This window comes from Lithobates pipiens, unplaced genomic scaffold (genome assembly GCF_037356315.1).
Source record: "Lithobates pipiens isolate NorthernLeopardFrog02 unplaced genomic scaffold, aLitPip1_a1.2 Scaffold_3, whole genome shotgun sequence".
In the NCBI taxonomy this organism is placed as follows: Eukaryota; Metazoa; Chordata; class Amphibia; order Anura; family Ranidae; genus Lithobates; species Lithobates pipiens.
Genome location: NW_027507790.1, coordinates 26,464,350 through 26,479,822, shown reverse-complemented (window position 1 = coordinate 26,479,822; position 15,473 = coordinate 26,464,350). Strand labels below are relative to the sequence as shown.

The 15,473-nt window shown below is 42.6% G+C and overlaps 1 protein-coding gene across 1 annotated transcript; it reads right to left on the bottom strand.

The window, feature by feature from the left end:
* Positions 1–5,488: 5,488 nt before the first annotated feature.
* LOC143939963 (uncharacterized) lies at positions 5,489–7,097 on the bottom strand. Its single transcript, XM_077461058.1, has 2 exons — positions 6,568–7,097; positions 5,489–6,288 (listed from the first exon to the last, which is right to left on the bottom strand). Exons 1-2 carry the CDS (start codon positions 7,027–7,029, stop codon positions 5,788–5,790), a joined length of 963 nt encoding a protein of 320 aa, XP_077317184.1. The 5' UTR covers positions 7,030–7,097; the 3' UTR covers positions 5,489–5,787.
* Between the last annotated feature and the right edge of the window lie 8,376 nt (positions 7,098–15,473).

The window sequence follows — 15,473 nt, the reverse complement described above, 5'->3', positions numbered from 1 at the left end:
GCTGTGCCTGAGGTAGGGCACACCAGATGTGGATCTATTGGCCTCCCGTCTCAATCGGAAGGTACCGAGATTCGTGTCCAGGACCAGGGATCCGTGGATAGCTCCCTGATCTTTGCCTACTTTGAACAAGATTGAGATTGCATCTCCAATATATATATATATATATATATATATATATATATATATATATATATATATATATATATATATATATATATATATATATATGTATATATATATATATATGTATATATATATATATATATGTATATATATATATATATATATATATATATGTATATATATATATATATATATATGTATATATATATATATATATATGTATATATATATATATATATGTATATATATATATATATATATATATGTATATATATATATATATATATATATATATATATATATATATATATATATATATATATATATGTATATATAAAATGTATGGCAGAGTATATCTGTAGTTATTATTATTCCAATAGGATTGATGTCTTCCTTGATATATCTGTCCAGGGATTGTATGTGCCAATGTAAGGCAGATTTTTTCTCTAAAAAGATTACTAATATTGTCTAAAAGGTGAGAAAGTTCAGTGTTTGCATAAATAGCTTTTAGGCATTGCAGTTAGACGTTACCCATCTTTTTCCCCCTCTGCCCATACCAAGCGTTTTTGGAATTTTTTTTATACTGCTCTTTTTCCATGAGCAGTTTAAGTTGAGATTGCGCCTCTACCCATAAGGAACAGTTTTTAAGAGTTGAATCCTAAACATATGCTGCCTCAGCAGCAGTCATTCGCTCATTTACCGCATTTACTTCCTGTCTACATTTAGTTTTGGCCACACTAATTTCTTTAATAAGAAGTCCCCTAAGATAGGCCTTCATGGTGTCCCAAACAATCAAGGGGCAAGCTGTACTAGAGTTAGTTTCTAAAAAGAATTCCAAGGCCCTTTGTATGTGATCATTTGTAGAAATTATCTGAAGCGAAAGTGGATCAAGTTTCCAGATAAATTGTTTTACTCCAATAGTATTACCCTCAAGAGTGGCAAGCAAGGAGGGAGATCAGACAAGCCTCTAGGCAAGATGTCAATAGAAATAATATATCTAAATACCTCATAAGATCCCAACATCATATTGATGCGGGACAGAGTTTTATGAGTCTTTGAGTAACATTTATATTGCACTTTTTCAGGATATAACTTGTGCCAGAGGTCCCCCTATTGGGTTAAGCATTCTGCATTAGTATTCCTGGGGCAGGGAAATCTGCCCTATTTGATGTTAAAAACATTGTTGAAATTGCTCATAATTAAGACTGGGAGTGGAAGTATATCAGCCAAAAACTTTATAAAAAGCTGTATTATCTCACGTGAATATGGAGGTGGGATATACACATTAGAAATCAAAAGTGCCTATCGAACAGTCTGCAAAATATATATCCCTTGCTTATCCACCGCTGCCTGTTTACAGGAGAAACCACCACTGCCATAAACCAGGATTGACACACCTCGAGCATATGAGGAATATGTGAAGTGATATGCCATATTTATACCAGGGCATGTCAAAAATCAAACTGTTTCTGGGGTGGCGTGCATCTCCTGTAGACAGAAAATATCTGGTTTTATATCTACAAAAGTGTCAAAAATTGCCTTGCATTTCAGAGAGCTATTGGCTCCTCTGAAATTTCATGAAACAACTTTCAGCGTCTGAACGGACTAAAATAGATATAAAAAAGCATATAAGTCACAACACAGTTCCTGTGGGAAATCTGCCCCGTAGGGGCGTAACTATAGGGGGTGCAGCAGTCGCGACCGCAACTGGGCCCTGTGCTGCAGGGGGCCCATGCAGCCCCCTCTACATATGGCCGGCAGCAGCATAGGCAGCTAGGGGTACCAGTGCACCATGCACATGGGTGGCTGGAGGTGGAGGGTGACTAGCAGAGCTCCATGCTCGACTATCGCATTGGCTGCTCTTTAGTTGTGCATTCCCCGCATGACCTGTGTCCTCGGCTGGCTCCTCAGAATGCCCCTCTCCTGCTCCATGCATTGCCGCTCAGTCCGATGTCTGTTCTCCCCGGCCAGAGTCCCGCCCCCCCGCCCGCACTGCACTGCATACTTCTCCCGGGTAAACAAACTTTAAGCACACAAATGCAGTGCAGCCCTATGAGAGCCGGCTCCCTGGAGGACACGGCAGGCTTGTCTGCCAGCCCCTCTCCTCCCCGTTATACACAGATAATGAAAGTTCTTTCTGGGAGATATGCTGATCACCCGTCCAGCACACTGGATGGAGCCCAGGCCAACATGGATGAGTGCGCGGCCTGCAGCTTGGTCATGGTGAGTGAGAGGACCCCATCCCCCACACACCATTACTTACCCCCTCCATCTCCCCCTGGGGACAGGGGTCCCTTCTCACGTGGGGACAGGGACCCCTTCTCACCTGGGGACAGTAACTTCATCTGCCCTGGAGATAAGGACCTCATTTCTTCTGGGGACGGGGACCCCATCCTGCCTAGGGACAGTCCCCCAATGGGGCACCTAAAAATTAAAAAAATAATAATAAAAAAAAACTACTGATGTCAGTGGTGGAACTACAGGGCTCACAAAGGTCATACCTGTGACCATGCCCTGGAGTTCCACCGCCGGACTCGGAGGGAAGGGCCCTGGCTGGGGTTCAGGGGGGCCCTTCATGGTTTCTTGCATCGGGGCCCTGAAGATTCTAGTTACGCCACTGCTGCCCCGCATACCCCTCCAAAGGAATAGAACTTGAAATTAAATTTTAAATTGATGAAGGTCAGAAGAGCTAACAAACAAAAAAAAAGAAATTTAAAACAAAAACAAAAAACAGTCCCCTCATGAACAAGGTGGCATGGCGAGAGCCCATTCTTGACCCAGCTGGACTCATTCCAAAAGGCTCTGTATGAAAACCAATTTTTTTTTTAACACATCTGTGCAAAAAGAGAAAGGAGTAAGAGGGGAGAGAAGGGAAACAAAGACCCCTCTCCTTCACTTTTGCATAATGGCTATTGATGATCTGTGCCATATAAATATTTGTATGCATCTCTCAGCTCAGGATTTTCCAAATACCCCTAAGAAAAAAGGGAAAGAGAAAGGGGAGAGGGGAAAAAAAGGCGGGGTGAAGGTAAGGGAAGGTAGGGAGCCTAGTTGAGCTTATTTTTAGTTATTTGTAGTGCCTGTACATCCACTTTGTGGTGGCTTGCGGAGTTTAAAAAAATAAACAGTCATTTGCCACCACTCTAAGATTTGAAGGAAACTGCATTGAATATTGTAGATATTTGTAGCCTTTTCTTGACGTCCTGAAATCTACTTCGCTGCTTTTGTACTTCTGGAGAGAAATCCGGGAAGAACATGACTTTTACTCCATTGAAGAAAACATCTCTCAGGGTTCTTACTCGTTTTAGGATAAGATCTTGTCAGAATGTCATGATAATTAACCACTTAAGCCCCGGACCAATTGTCAGCCTAAGGACCAGAGGTCTTTTTACAATTTCGCACTGCACTGCTTTAACTGGTAATTGCGCGGTCATGCAATGTTGTACCCAAACAAAATGTGTGTCCTTTTCTTCCCACAAATAGAGCTTTCTTTTGATGGTATTAGATTGCCTCTGTGATTTTTATTTTTTACGATATAAATGGAAAAAGACTGAAAATTTTGAAAAAAAATATATTTTCTACTTTTTGTTATAAGAAAAATCAAATAAGCTCAATTTTAGCCATACATTTAGGCCAAAATGTATTCAGCCACACGTCAAACAAAAAGGTCAATAAACGTATATTTATTGGTTTGCGCAAAAGTTATAGCGTCTACAAACTAGAGTACATTTTCTGGAATTTACACAGCTTTTAATTTATGACTGCCTATCTCATTTCTCGAGGTGCTAAAATGGCAGGGCAGTACTAACCCCCCCCCCCCAAATGACCCCATTTTGGAAAGTAGACACCCCAAGGAAATATCTGCGGGGCATGTTGAACCCATTGAATATTTTTTTTTTGTCCCAAGTGATTGAATAATGACAAAAAAAAAAGTTTACAAAAAGTTGTCACTAAATGATATATTTCTCACACATGCCATAGTTATATGTGGAATTGAACCCCAAAATATATTCTGCTGCTTCTGCTGCTTCTCCTGAGTACGGCGATACCACATGTGTGGGACTTTTTGGGAGTCTAGCCGCGTACGGCACCCAAAAAACCAATCACTGCCTTCAGGATTTCTAATGCCCCGTACACACGAGCGGACTTTTCGACATCCAAACTCCGACGGACCGAGTCCGTCAGACTATCCGATCGTGTGTGGGCTGCAACGGACTTTAGCTTCGCAAAAGTCTGACGGACTTTAGAAATGAAGCATGCTTCAAATTTTCCCGACGGAACTCCGCCGGACCCAGTTCTGATGTAGAAGTCCGCTCGTCTGTATGCTGTTCCGACAGTCCTAAAACGACGCATGCTCTGAAGCAAGTACGAGACGGAAGTGCTCGGTCTTGTAAAACTCCAGTTCGTATTGGAAGTAGCACATTCGTCATGCTGCAAATTCTGTGCTCGTTTAAATGTATAGCGCATCTTCTTTATAATGCTAGAAGAACGAAGTCTTTATTTATAATGCTAGAAGAACGAAGTTGCTTTGCTGCTCATATTCACTCACAGAGTTCTCACCAAACACATTTCTGTTTTATTTCTCCTCATCTCATGGATGATCTTGTTTTTATTTTAAAGCCCCATCTCAATATATTTTATTTTTTTATTTTTTTTGTTTTTATTTTTGATTACTTTTTTTCCTCCATATTTTTGGTAGAATTCTTTACCATTTTTTTTATTGTGATCTCCATATTTAATTATTCTGTCAAGTAAAAAAAAAAAAAAAAAAAATTGGTAACTTGACCGAATAATTAAATATGGAGATCACAAGAAAAAAAATGTTCAAGAATTCCCAAAAAAATCTTGATGAAAAAATTACTCCAAAAAAAAAAAAATAAATAAATAAAAAATGGTGTTGACTAATTTTTGGCCTCCATATTTTTGGTAGAATTCTTTACCATTTTTTTTATTGTGATCTCCATATTTAATTATTCTGTCAAGTAAAAAAAAAAAAAAAAAAATTGGTAACTTGACCGAATAATTAAATATGGAGATCACAAGAAAAAAAATGTTCAAGAATTCCCAAAAAAATCTTGATGAAAAAATTACTCCAAAAAAAAAAAAATAAATAAATAAAAAATGGTGTTGACTAATTTTTTTCAAACATATTTTTGGTAGAATTCTTTACCATTTTTGTTTTATTGTGATCTCCATATTTAATTGTTCCGTCAAGTTAACACCAAAAACTTTTTTTATTTTTTTTTCATTACCACAATAACCTTTTTATTTTTATTCTGGTGACAAGTTACCACAATAACATTTTTATTTTGTTTATAACCTCAAGGAGGTTAGTGTCCCTTGTTAATTTCACATTGTCTTTTATAGAAAGGTATTTGACCAAAAAACACATAGGCAATTATATTTTCAAAAAAAAATATCCATTTATTCTGGTTGAACAAACAAAAAAATGAAGGCAACACTGGAGAAAATTGTGACATTTGTGTAGCGTTTTGGCCCCAGGGCAAACGTGAAACTCTGTGTAAAAGAAAATTCAAATATTACGAAATCCAATATGGTCCCAGAATCCCAGACATCAAGAGCAGCATCAGATGGTATATATGTCCCCAGGCTGTGGTACAACAGGCTGTGTCTTTTTGGTCGGACCAGAGTGAAGCCAGGTCATCACCTTCTTCTCTTCGCTCCACCCTTCACTGCACCCTTCCCTGCAGACTTCCCTGTAGCCTTCCTGGGAGGCTGTGTCTCCGGTGGTGTACTCGTGGCAGGAGGAGGAGGAGGAGGAGGAGGAACAGGAGGAACTTGCTCCACAATATTGCTGTTGGCCGATAATTCTCCACTCAGCCCCTTCTGTAACGCCAAGAAAATGAGCCTTTCACAGTGGAGACGTTGGGCCATCTCTAATTGGTGGAGACGGCTGGCGATGTAGCAGCCATAGGCCTCTTCTGCGTCAGGGGGGCTGTTTAAGACATTAGTAGCCTCTCTAATTAGGCGCAGGGATTCCTCCTGTGCTAGCGTATTTTTTTTTGCCCTTTTTGATGGAAGACGGAGGGGAGGCACTTGTGATGTTGTCATGCTTCTACTAGGCCCGGCCACCTCCTGGCTGACAGAGGGCACGGCCTCCTCCTGCCTGCCACTTTCCCCACCTTCCTCCTGGCTGAGCTCCTCCTGTGTATAAAAAAGGGACATTGTTTTAGTTTTTTGTTCATCAATCCTAAACATTTTTCAGCTCCTGACTTCAAAATTCTGTTAATACATATAAAAGAGTATCATTATGACACCACTATTTCTTGTTTCTGCTGGTGACAAACATTTGTGGCCACTACTGTAAATTGATATGTCCAAATTTTAACTATTTTTTAACATCAATAATAGCGTACAAATTCGAATAACATCTAGTTAACATCATTAATATTATGAATATCACTATTTTTGCTCAAAAAATACCTGGCTCCAGCTGGGTGCATCCGCTTCTTCCAGGATGGAAGGCTCATCAGCCTCTGCTGAGGTGGAGGGAATGCTGCAGGGAAGGGTGGAGGGAAGGGTGGAGGGAAGAGTAGAAAGCGACTCCCTGGGTCTACACCGGTCGTCCAGGAACCGTAGCTTTTCAAAGTACCACAGCCTGGGTACATACACATCACCTGGTGCTGCTCCTGATGTTTTGGATTGTTCGATTTTCCTCTTTTCCTTTCGGTACATGTTTTGCAATATTTGAATTTTCTTCTCCACAAAGTCCACGTCTGCCTCTGGGATCCAAGTCTGCACAAATGTCAAAAATCTCTCCAGTGTTGCCCTCCTTACTGGTTTATTAAAATAATCCTTGTGCTTGGCATGCCACAGATTTGACATCTCCTTATATTTGTCGATAAACAGACTTAAAAATTCCGGATCCCTGAATTTTTGATTCATTTTTCTGAAAGACAATACACAAGCCAAAAAACATAATGTTAGCTCAGACTCTCCTAATCTTAGCCCAAGATAGACTCCAGGATCTGCCACTTATTTGGGGAAATGGTTTAAACTTACCTTCGTTTTGCTTGCTCCCAACTTCTGTTCCTATTTTCGCAAACGAATATACGACATGTGATTTTTGTCGTTATATACAGTGCGTACGCGTAGAACTACGCCTGCGTTGCCCGCCCCTGACGTTCTTTTAGTCAAGTTCATGTTTTCCCGCCCCTTTCTGCGCACTTACCGTACGTACGACGTGTGATTTTGTCGTAAGATCCAGTGCGTACGCGTAGAACTACGCCTGCGTTGCCCGCCCCTGACGTTCTTTTAGTCAAGTTCTTGTTTTCCCGCCCTTTCTGCGCACTTACCGTACGTACGACGTGTGATTTTGTCGTAAGATCCAGTGCGTACGCGTAGAACTACGCCTGCGTTGCCCGCCCCTGACGTTCTTTTAGTCAAGTTCATGTTTTCCCGCCCCTTTCTGCGCACTTAACGTACGTACCACATGTGCATTTTGGCGTAAGATCCAGTGCGTACGCGTAGAACTACGCCTGCGTTGCCCGCCCCTGACGTTCTTTTAGTCAAGTTCTTGTTTTCCCGCCCTTTCTGCGCACTTACCGTACGTACGACGTGTGATTTTGTCGTAAGATCCAGTGCGTACGCGTAGAACTACGCCTGCGTTGCCCGCCCCTGACGTTCTTTTAGTCAAGTTCACGTTTTCCCGCCCCTTTCTGCGCACTTAACGTACGTACCACATGTGCATTTTGGCGTAAGATCCAGTGCGTACGCGTAGAACTACGCCTGCGTTGCCCGCCCATGACATTCTTTTACAAGAATATTTCCCGCCCCCTTTTCTCTACGGTGCGCAGTAGGAGAGACATGGCGGAAACACAACAGGTGCTTGATATTAACGACTCCAGTAGTCACGAATCCCCGGAGCCACAAACGTCCCGATCCGGAAAGAGGAGATTTAAGGCCTCAAATATGGCATTTCAAGAGATGGTGGAGATGGTGGCAATCTTGCGAAGTAAGGATTATGATGGCAAGTATGGACCATACACCCATCCGAACTTGCGCAAGGCCAGCATCATGGCCAAAGTAGTTAAGACCCTGCATAATCGTTTTGGGGTACGACGGTCAAAAGACCAATTGAGGAAACGGTGGTCCGACCTGAAATTGAGGGAGCCGGATCAATACAGAAGGATCAAGAAAGTTCTGAAAAAAAGTAAGTACTTGTCGTGTGTTCCTATTTTATGATTATTGCATACAGATCCATATGCTTTACCTTTGTACAATGTAAAAAATTGCTGCTTTCATGTTGTATACAGTAAAAGAATCGTATCGTTTTAACAAACCCTCGTAAATTGTTCGTGGCAAACCTCGTTTATGATACAGGGTTTGAACAGCATTTTTTGGCTGTGTAATTTTTAGGACACAACAAATGATTAGGACATTGTGGTTTAGATGTGTTTCAAAATACAATGACTAGAAAAGAACATTCAGTGTAATTGAAGGAGAGGACACTTGGCAGCTGGGTAAAAACACATCTGCACTCATGAGCAAAGGTGTGGGACACCAGAGAACATTTATTAGGGTAAACCACACGCCACACGGGGTTCCCTGGTATACTTGGGTGGGGGGGGGGGGTTGGGCATGTGTGAACCTTGGCACAAAAAGCAAATTATTTGATTTTTGGGCAAAGTGAATTGATTTATCATGTCTTCACATTTTGCATCTCTTCATAAACCGACAATTGTACAACACTTCTAATCAAGGTTTCATCTTCCTAGTTCTGGCCTTAAATATCTGTGTGCTAAAGTATACCTTTTTGTTTGTTAATTTCTCATAGGGGAGAAAAGCCTCACAAAGCAGGATCCCAGGGACCGCCACCCTTGCCAGCAGGAATGTGAGGTTAGCCCCATCCCCCCCGTGGATGTGCATGTGGAGGAAGGAGAGGTGGAAGAAGGAGAGGAGATGGGCACCCCACCAGGTGAGTGTCTGACACCACAGCTTCAGGTAATCGATGTATACCTGCATATTTCCAAACACATGTTTTTACATCTATTTTAGGTGATGTTGTGGTTGTGGAAAGCGACACATTTCCAAGCACCAGTGCCCCCCCGAGGATGTCGAGGAAGGAGAGGTTGAGGAAGGAGAGGTGGAGGAAGTAGGGGAGATGGGCACCCCACCAGGTGAGTGTCTGACACCCCAGCTTGTTGAAATCCATGTATGACTGCATAATTTTTGACCAAATGTTTCCCATCTATTGTAGGTGATGTTCTGTTTGTGGAAAGGGCCCCATTTTCCAGTGACAGCGCACAAAGGCTGATTGGCCAGATAATGGGCTGGAATGGGGAACTAGATGACATGCGAACTAGCCTGGATCTCATGAAGACTCAGATTGACAATATGCAGCTGGAAATGAAGAACATGATCGATATTTTGGGGAGAATATAATCCGTTTCTCCATAATATCGATCATGTTCTTCATTTCCCTTGTTTTAGTTCAAAGATTGTTACTTCACCAATTTTTATGATTGTGGCTGATTGTTGTTATACATTTTTCATATTTTTTATAGAAAAAAAAAACCACAAAAAAAAAATAAAAAATGTTTTTAAAAATTTAAAAAAAAAGGAAACAAAAAAATGTTTGGCAAAGAAAGTTAAATAAACCCAAAAAAAAATTTACATCACTAAATATTCAATGGCACATGTGAATGTGGCCAAATTAAAATTTTGAATAATCAAGAATGTGTGGCGTATTCTTTCAATGCTTAATACCAGTTTGGGAAAAGGGATTTTGTGTATCCAGTGACAATGGGCCTTATTGAATTTAATGAAAATACACTTGGCACTACAAGTGCACTAGGATAACATAGGAGACAGCACAAACCAAAAGCAAGCAAGAAAACACATTTCAGATTTGAGGTTCTTTTATTATTTTCCTCTTTTTAAAAATTAAAGATTGGGTGGCATTGCAATGGCCCCCCTACCGTTAAAATAAGTCACATATCTTTCGCGAACTTCACGTGCACTTTGGGGGGCCAAGCCAGTACGGCCAGTATCCAGGCCTGTCATGGATTCTGGACCAACTCCAGCCTCCGGCATTATTCCGGATAAATAAGTATTTGAGTATTTGTGTAAAAAATTGTGCAAAATGCAGCACGTAAGTATGACATAGTTCAGTTTGTATTCCGCTAGGTTTAGAGCAGTCAGAAATACACAGAACCGGCTGGCCATTATTCCAAATGCATTTTCCACAACTCTTCTCGCTCTGGCCAGCCGGTAGTTGAAAACCCTCCTCTCCGGGGTGAGGGCTCTTTGGGGGAATGGCCTCATGATGTGGTCGTCAAGAGCAAAAGCCTCATCAGCAATGAATACGAAGGGTAGTTCCTCCACATTCTCCGAATCAGGTGGCAAGCCCAGGCCACCTGTCTGTAGACGGCGGTAGAACTTCGTCTGGGCGAAGACTCCTCCATCCGACATCCGGCCATTCTTCCCCACGTCCACATATAGAAATTCATACTGTGCCGACACCACCACCATTAACACAATACTGTGAAACCCCTTGTAATTAAAAAAGTATGACCCCGAATGGGGTGGTGGCACAATGTGGACGGGCTTCCCATCTATCGCACCACCGCAGTTAGGAAAGTCCCAACGGGTGGCAAAATGGGATGCCACAGTCTGCCATTCCTGTGGCGATGAAGGAAACTGGGGAGGCAAAAAGCAGAAAAAAAACAAAATAAGTACTTTTGCACATTAAACATTGTACATTACAACACAAACTTTATTTCACGCTTCTGCCTAGTCAAATGACACCGATCGTCTGCTCCCTGTCATTGGGAGCAGTGATCAGGGTCATGTCACTGCTAGCCCATCCCCCAGACAGTTAAGAAAAACACTCACCCAGAACACACTTTAAACCATTCCTTGGCCCCCTTGTGCTTAATAAAACACCTTCACTGCATGTGACATTTTTACAGTAATCAAGACAATTTTTGACAGCATTGATCACTGTATTAATGACAATGGTCACAAAAATGTATGGAAATTGGCCAATGTGTCCGCCATAATGTGGCAGTCACCAGAAAAACAAACAAAAAAAAAAAACGGTTAGCAACGCCATTACTATTTTCAAAAATGGCAAGATTTTACAAATGCCAGCAAAATAGACCATATTTACGAAACGATTGAACTTTTAACGAAAACAATCAAGAAACGCTTAAATTGTGATTCATTTTAACACATTTTTGTTTACTAAAAGACTACGTATCAGCATCAAATGATGTCCAAAAAAATCATGGTGATATATTTTTGTGCCTATCTTTCTTTAGAGCGAAAAGAGAGAAAAAAATGCATATTTAGAAAAATGCATTTTGGGTTTGTTGGTGGTTAATCACCAAAACTAAAAAAGCAGAGGTGATCAAAGACAACCAAATACAAAATCTCTTTGTGCTAATAAAATGAAGATAATTTACTAGGAGGAGCCATGTTACAAGGACGCACAATTGTCAATTCAAACAACGCACTGCCAAATCACCCAAAAAAGTGATGAAGGTCAGGAAGGGGGGAAAATCATTCCAGGGTTGAAGTGTGTTAAAAATACAATATATAATTCAACATTAATTTAAGGACACACAGACTCGTTGGAATTATATTAAGTGTGTGTGGGGGGGGGATCCAGTTAAAGGACACACAGACCATTTGGGATACTATTAAGGGGGGGGGGGGATTCAGTTAAGGGGACACAGACCATTTGGAATAATCTTTAAAATGTTTGGTTTTAGGATAAAGCAATAGAATGGAGCTGACAAAAGACATTTTAAGTGACTAGACTAGGTGGATATGGGCCTACCATAGCATGTTGGTGAGGTTTAATGAAGGCAAATATGCATGAAAAACAAAAAAGGAGCATTAAAAGATTGCAGCATGCATGAGGACAAAGGGGACATTCACAGCATATTGCAATCATGGTAATTAGAGATTGAGGAAAGAAATACAAGGCATTAGCAAACATTAAAGACAATAAAATGTGATGTTAAATGCTAAATCTTACCTTAATATAGTCCTCCTGCAGGACCTGTATAATGGCAGAACAGGTCTCTGGGATAATGATCCCCAGAGCCTGGGGGGAGATGCCTGTCGAGAACTTCAGGTCCTGAAGGCTTCTCCCTGTCGCCAAGTAGCGCAACGTGGCGACGAGCCTCTGCTCCGGAGTGATGGCTTGCCGCATGCAGGTATCCTGCCTGCTGATATAAGGGGTCAGCAAAGCCAGCAGACGGTGAAAAACGGGGTCCGTCATCCGGAGATAATTCCTGAAATCATCAGGATTATTCTCCCGGATCTCACGAAGCAAAGGCATGTGCGAGAACTGGTCACGCTGGAGCAACCAATTCTTCGTCCATGAACTCCTCAACACCCCGTCCACGGACTGTTCTTGGGTTGCAGAATGAACTACAACACCAAGCGCAAGCAAAGCACGAACTCGACGACGAGTACGTACACGCAACATGGCTTCAAAACGGTCGGATTGTCAGAGCGAACTTAACAGACGTCACTGAAGAACAGCAAGGCCTGAAAGTCAGCGAGCGCAGTTAGATCGCACTGCAAAATACAGACACGAACTGACTACACGCACTAAAAAACAGATACAAACCTCACAAGCACAAACTGAAAAGCAGTGAAAAACGGTCTGAAAAATACGAGTCTGAAAACCGCGAATCGTCTCTCACCAAACTTCTACTAACACGAGATAAACACGAAATTAGCAGAAGGAGCCCAAAGGGTGGCGCACTTGGTATTGAACTTCCGTTTTATAGTCTCGTCGGACCTGGTGTACGTCACCGCGGACCAGACGGGCGGACTTTAGTGGGATCGTGTGTAGGCAAGTCCGTTGCGTCGGAACTCCGGCGGAACTCCGGCGGAACTCCGGCAGAAACTCCTTCGGATTTAAGTCCGCTCGTGTGTACGGGGCATAAGGGTGCAAATTTTTGATTTCACTCCTCACTACCTATCACAGTTTCGAAGGCCATAAAATGCCAAAATAGCACTAAACCCCCCCAAATGACCCCATTTTGGAAAGTAGACACTCCAAGCTATTTACTGAGAGGCATGTTGAATGCATGGAATATTTAATATTTTTCCACAAGTTGCGGGAATATTACAAACTTTTTTTTTTTGCACAAAGTTGTCACTAAATTATATATTGCTCACACATGCTATGGGCATAAGTGAAATTACACCCCCCGAGATAAATTCTGCTGCTTCTCCCGAGTACGGGGATACCACATGTGGGGGACTTTTTGGGAGCCTAGCCACGTACGTGACCCCAAAAACCAAGCAGTGCCTTCAGGATTTAAATATAAAATGCTACCAAAAAAAACTGTTAGCGATTGCAGGGATCAGGCCTGACTCTGAGAACGCTGCAGTTATGTGTTTAGTGTTTTGTAAGTGACAGTGATCGATCGATACTGCACTTGGGTGGGCTGGGCGGAGGGGCAAAACGCAGGTGCTAGCAGGTATCTGGGCTGATCCCACTAACAATGCGTTTTTTTGGAACCCTAAACTGCTGGGGGTGCTAGTATAGATCTGATCAGATCAGATATTGATCTGTTCAGATACTATGTGTATGCTTTGCGAGTGGGTGTTAGCGCTACTGGCACTAACCTAGCGCTGCCTGGGGTGACGCAGACCCTATCTGATCCTAAAACCTAATTGATATCACCTGCCGGGTGATCAGGGGGTTAAACCTTTATTGGGTAATAAGTGGTGGGTGCCCTGATGCTATAAAAAGCTAACTAACTAACCAGAGTCACCCATAACACTTATACGGTGATCACTGGTGAAAGGGTTAACTAGGGGCAATCAGGGGGTTAAAACCTTTATTAGGTAGTATATGGGGGTCCCTGACGCTATATAAAAACCTGACGGGGAACCTAAATAACTAACTGGCTAATCAGCGTCATCAGGGACACTTATATTGAGGCTGATCTGAGGTGTGAAGGTGCAGGAATTGAGGCTGATCTGAGGGAGGTGTGTAGGCCCAGGAATTGTAGCTGATCTGGGGTGTGAAGGTGCAGGAATTGTGGCTGATCTGTCGTGTGAAGGAGCAGGAATTGTGGCTGATCTGAGGTGTGAAGGTGCATGAATTGTGGCTGATCTGAGGTGTGAAGCTGCAGGAATTGGGGCTGATCTGAGATGTGAAGGCCCAGGAATTGTCTGATCTGAGGTGTGAAGGAGCAGGAATTGGGGCTGATTTGAGGTGTGAAGGAGCAGAAATTGTGGCTGATCTAAGGTGTGAAGGCCCAGGAATTGAGGCTGATCTTTGGTGTGAAGGCGGAGGAATTGGGGCTGATCTGAGGTGTGAAGGTGCAGGAATTGGGGCTGATCTGAGGTGTGAAGGTGCAGGAATTGTGACTGATCTGAGGTGTGAAGGCACAGAAATTGTAGCTGATCTGAGGTGTGAAGGTGCAGGAATTGTGGCTGATCTGAGGTTTGAAGGTGCAGGAATTGTGGCTCATCTGAGGTGTGAAGGCGCAGGAATTGTGGCTGATCTGACATGTGAAGGAGCAGGAATTGTGGCTGATCTGAGGTGTGAAGGAGCAGGAAGTGAGGCTGATCTGAGGTGTGAAGGCCCAGGAATTGTGGCTGATCTGTCGTGTGAAGGAGCACACTGAGATGTGAAGGTGCAGGATCTGATCTGAGGTGTGAAGGTGCAGGAATTGTGTCTGATCTGGGGTGTGAAGGAGCAGGAATTGGGGTAATCTGAGGTGTAAAGGCGCAAGAATTGGGGCTGATCTGAGGTGTGAAGCTGCAGGAATTGGGGCTGATCTGAGGTCTGAAGGAGCAGGAATTGGGGCTGATCTGAGGAGTGGAGGCGCAGGAATTGTGGCTGATCTGAGGTGTGAAGGAGCAGGAATTGGGGCTGATTTGAGGTGTGAAGGAGCAGGAATTGGGGCTGATCTGAGGTGTTAAGGAGCAGGAATTGGGGCTGATCTGAGGTGTGAAGGCGCAGGAATTGTGGCTGATCTGAGGTGTGAAGGAGCAGGAATTGGGGCTGATCTGAGGTGTAAAGGAGCAGGAATTGGGGCTGATCTGAGGTGTAAAGGAGCAGGAATTGGGGCTGATCTGAGGTGTGAAGGCGCAGGAATTGTGGCTGATCTGAGGTGTGAAGCAGCAGAAATTGGGGCTGATTTGAGGTGTGAAGGAGAAGGAATTGAGGCTGATCCGAGGTGTGAAGGTACTGGAATTGGAGTGATCTGAGGTATGAAGGAGCAGGAATTATGGCTGATCTGAGGTGTGTAGGTGCAGAAATTGGTATGATCTGAGGTGTAAAGGTGAGAGTGTGAAGTTGATAGTTTTTTTTTATATATATCTGACACTCAATTTCTTTGAAAACA